This window comes from Hipposideros armiger, unplaced genomic scaffold (assembly GCF_001890085.2).
Source record: "Hipposideros armiger isolate ML-2016 unplaced genomic scaffold, ASM189008v1 scaffold_106, whole genome shotgun sequence".
Classification (NCBI taxonomy): domain Eukaryota; kingdom Metazoa; phylum Chordata; class Mammalia; order Chiroptera; family Hipposideridae; genus Hipposideros; species Hipposideros armiger.
In genome coordinates, this window is record NW_017731456.1 from 539346 (window position 1) to 543696 (window position 4351).

Below are 4351 nucleotides of genomic sequence, written 5' to 3' on the forward strand. Positions count from 1 at the left end.
CAATGATCACAATACCAACATGGGCGAGTGAAGCGACGTCCTCGACAACTAGACTGAAGAACAAAAGGACAGCAACTTGTCTGTTCCCCTTTCCCGATTCCCCAACGCTGTTCCCCTCCCCCAATTCCCCAATAAAATCTTTTAAAATAATAAAATAATAAAATAATAAAATCAACGGAGTGAGTGTGTCACGATGTTATCTCTGTACCTCCTGCCAACTCTGGTGACTAACACTGACAAGGGCTAATCTGGAAATGCTTCTGCAGTGGATGAGACTTAAGCAAAAGTAACGACAGGGGGCCAGGCAGGGGGTACGAGTATGAATTTTGATGTGACAACTTTGACTTAGCTATTTTGACATGGACAATTTTAACAAGATTCAAAAAAAATAAGTCGTTATACTTTCAGCTTTTAAAAATTTAATATAATCAATTGTTTTAATTATGTGAATAGATACCCTGCCCTGCCTCAAAACTACAATCTGAAATCAGCTACATGCTAAGGCCTTGCTTCGGCTGAGTAGCAAGGTTTCAAATGTCACATTTAGGAAATTCATTCAACAAGTCTTTTTGAGTTCTATGTGCCCAAAATAGCTATATCAGGAGGCCACAGCGAAGAACAAGAGAGATATGGTCCCTGTTCACACGAAGTCTCCAGTCTATAGGACCAATGGAACCAAACAAAAATGCACAGAAACAGGTAATTATAAATTAGTTTTAAATGCCCTGAAGGAAAAAGAGAGCACACATAGTAAGAGGAATGTGCTCTGACATGGGGTTCAAGAGCGAAGTGATGCTGACCTGAGATGTAGCAGGTATCTGAGGGGCGGAGAGAGAAAGCAGTCTGAGTAATGGATTAGCACATGCAAAGGCCCTGCAGATAGAAAGAGCTAGTCTGGGCTCTCCAGCTGCATAAATGGAGAAATCCCTCCAATACTCCTCTTTCCACCTGGGCAAAGAACAGCACTAGGCGATTTATCAGCAGTACTTGTCAGTAGCATTTCTGGGGCCCTTCTATCCCAGGTTTCCTACTGCTTGCTATTATATTCTACTGCCAAGGGGAATCAAAATTCACCAGATCTGCTCCATGCTTTAGAGCATTAAGAAGTCTGCCCCAAACCACAAAGGGACATATACTCAGAACCTTTTATAGCAGGAAGAGATCTATAATTTCCACCAGGCCCAAGCCCTTTAAGAAGAGCTACAGTGTAAACCTTTTTAGAACACACAAAGCATTTTTTTTTAAAGACTTTTATTGGGGAATTGGGGGAAGGGGAACAGACAAGTTGCTGTCATTTTGTTCTTCTGTCTAGTTGTGGAGGACATTGCTTCACTGGCCTAAGTTGGCACCATCATTGCGCTCTTCCCGGGCGAGGCAGATNCTCATGTGGGATCCGAACTGGGGCTCTGCTGCTCAGAGCTGGCGTCCCAAGCCAACTCTTAACCAATGTGCCACTCGGCTGGCCCAGAATCATGTAACTTTTGAAAAGACTTATGGCACAAATCTCATTGTCTTTTAATTTTGGGTCTATCTCCCACTAAACTGCAAGCTCCATGAAGCCAGCAAGCATGTTATCTATCTTCATGCCCCCAGAGCCCAGTCCAGGACTCACTTGGACATAGCACACACAAAATGACCAATGATTCATGTTTATAAACCACATGGGAGGTTCATGAAAATGACTTAATGCAGCCAGGATCCCATCACCCCATGGGCAGGCAGGAAGATGGGCAGCACACTGTGGCAGCAGAATAAGGGCAAGAAGCCCTGCTTTGAAAAGGTCAGAACCCTCTGATGACAAGCTGGCAAGTAAGCCATTCAGGTGAGCTCCCTCAAAACGGAGAGCAACGAGGATCCAGGAGCCAACCTCAGCAACTTAGTCTTGGGCAAGGCCAGAAAGGAGACGGGAGCAAGGCAAAGCCCTGTACAGTCTCTTCCCCTCACCCCAGTACCAATGGCCTACCAACTAACATCCCTCTCCTCCTGCCTGCCAAGCCAACCTTAACTTAGCCCCCGAAAGAAATGTCTCAGTAGCACAAATCAGGTCCTCCGAAGGCTCCCCATTAATCTCCAGACCAATCTCAAACTCCTTGTAGAGGCCCTCCCTCATCTGGCCAGCAAGCCTCCCTAGTCTCAGCTTCTATCACTCCTAGCCTCTTACCTCATGCTTCAAACCCCACAAAGCTGCCATCTTCTTGTTACCTGTCCCCACCCCCCCCACCCCAATGCTATTGTTCTCACCTTCTTGCCGTTGCTCATGGTGATGCCTCCACCAGGAATACCTTTCCACCTCATCTCTTTCGTGGCAAACTTCAATTTTCTTTAGCACTCAGCTCAGACATTACGTCCTCCAGGAAGCCCACCTCTGAACATCCATCCCATTCCCTAAGTTAGGTGTCCTCTCCCAAAGTCACCACACTGTGCTAACCACACTGTGCTAACCACGCTTCGTTCACATATCTCTCTCTTGCTCACATGTGCGGTGAGTTCCCTTAGGACAAGGGCTGTGTCATTCATCTTTGTATCCCAAGTACCTAGCACAGAGCCTTACATGCTTGCGGAATGATGCAAGGAAGACCCCAAAATAAGACAAGTCATAGAGGGTGGACAGCGGTCATAGCTCTCTTGACCAAATTCATGTGCTTGGTTTATTAGCTGCTCTGAAGCGGTAAGATAGTTACAGGAGGGACATGAACCAGATATGCATCCATGCTACAAACCGAGAGGTGTTCAATTTTACCTGTTTAGCCTCTAAAATAAATCTGAAAACCAGAATCTTCCAGGAGCCAGGCTGGAAGACTAAGCTCATAACTTACTTTGAGGTTCAGATCAACTGTTAAGCAAGAAAACTCTAAAACTCAACACTGACACCCCTCCCCAAAATGCACCCCATAATGAAAAATAGAGATAGAAAACAGAGTAGCTAAAGTTGGCTTCATAATGTGAGATAAACTTTTGCCCTTGAGATCCTATACAGAGATGGCAGGGAAAGAATTCAAGGACAGTGTTTATACCCTTTCATCCTAAGGAGATAATCAGGAAGTATACACAATGTACAAGATGTTGAGCCATTTGAAATGGGAAAAAAATGTAACCAACAACATCCAACAGGAGAGGACTCACTAAACAAAATAAGGAATAGAAACACAAAGGAATACTATGCAGCTGTTAAAAGGCTGACGTTCATAAAGCTACTGAAAAATGTATATCACATACTATAATACAAAGTTTAAAAAAGCATAATATCTGTATTATGATCCTTTTGGTTATACACACATATAATTGGGGAAAACATACAATAAGTCATTAACAGTGTCGCATATCTAGGAGGGATTACAAAGAAACTGTAACTTTTACTTTGTACTTCCCACACTTTTGCACCCAGGATTTATTTTAAAGCAGCACACTTCAGCATTTAGAATGAACAAAAATGAAAATACTGATATTTTAAAACTAAAGGATATAATACAGGTAGCCCTACAAGTTCAAGATCAGTTTCATTATTCTTTTTGAAAGCTATTTTCCTTTTTGTGTATTTTGAATATGCAAATGTACATACCTGCATTTATTCTGCTGTCCAATGTCCACCAAAAGCAGACTGGATTTTCTTCTCTACTTTCCAAAGCCCGTACAGAGCTGAGCTAAAGACAAAGATAAATAAATAAATCAGCTACAGAGGAAATTGCATCAGAAAATAAGAGGACACTTTCATTAACGAGGCAGCCCAAACCATAAGCAGGCAGGAAAAACCATTTGGGAGGAAGAAGGGGAAACAAAACAAAACACTGATGACACTGAGGACAAACAGGCTTCTTAGGGTGTAAACATCAAAGAAGATATTACTTTCATTGCTACAAGAGGGGAAGCCAGGGACTTTTGCTTCCTGGCCTAAAGTGCCCTTCCAGTGTTAAGTGAAGACTGTGCACCTTTTCCGTCAACAACTTCTCTCCTGAGACTGTAAACAATAATTTAGGACTCCCAGAGATATGCACTTTTATTTCCTATGTTCATTTCCTTTAGAATTACCCTCCTCCCAACAGGGTCTGTCCTTGGCCTCATTCTAGTGGTGAAACAACATAGGATATAGTGGAAGGGGGAGGGCCTGGGAATAAATCTGACAAATAATGCTTTCAGTTCAGTCAATATTTTCTAAGGCATTCTTATTTGAACACTTAGGTAGCAAATAAAGCCCCCTCCCGGCTCCCAACCTTACCTCCAAGTCTACTAAATAAGAATACCAACTTGTTCTGTAGACTTAAAGGACCTGGTCCCATCCTCACGCCACACACACACACACACACACACACACACACACACACACACACACACACACACACACACACACACACAC

The 4351-nt window shown here is 43.1% G+C and overlaps 1 protein-coding gene across 3 annotated transcripts in view; it reads right to left on the minus strand.

Annotated features, from left to right (window-relative positions):
* JAK1 (Janus kinase 1) overlaps positions 1-4351 on the minus strand; it is a 146018-nt gene that overhangs the window by 55997 nt on the left and 85670 nt on the right. For all 3 annotated transcript variants that reach the window (XM_019646698.1, XM_019646699.1, XM_019646700.1), the window contains exon 2: positions 3560-3641. In XM_019646698.1, coding sequence (XP_019502243.1) covers positions 3560-3565 — 6 coding nt within the window. In that variant the 5' untranslated portion in view covers positions 3566-3641. The remainder of the gene's footprint in view (positions 1-3559; positions 3642-4351) is intronic.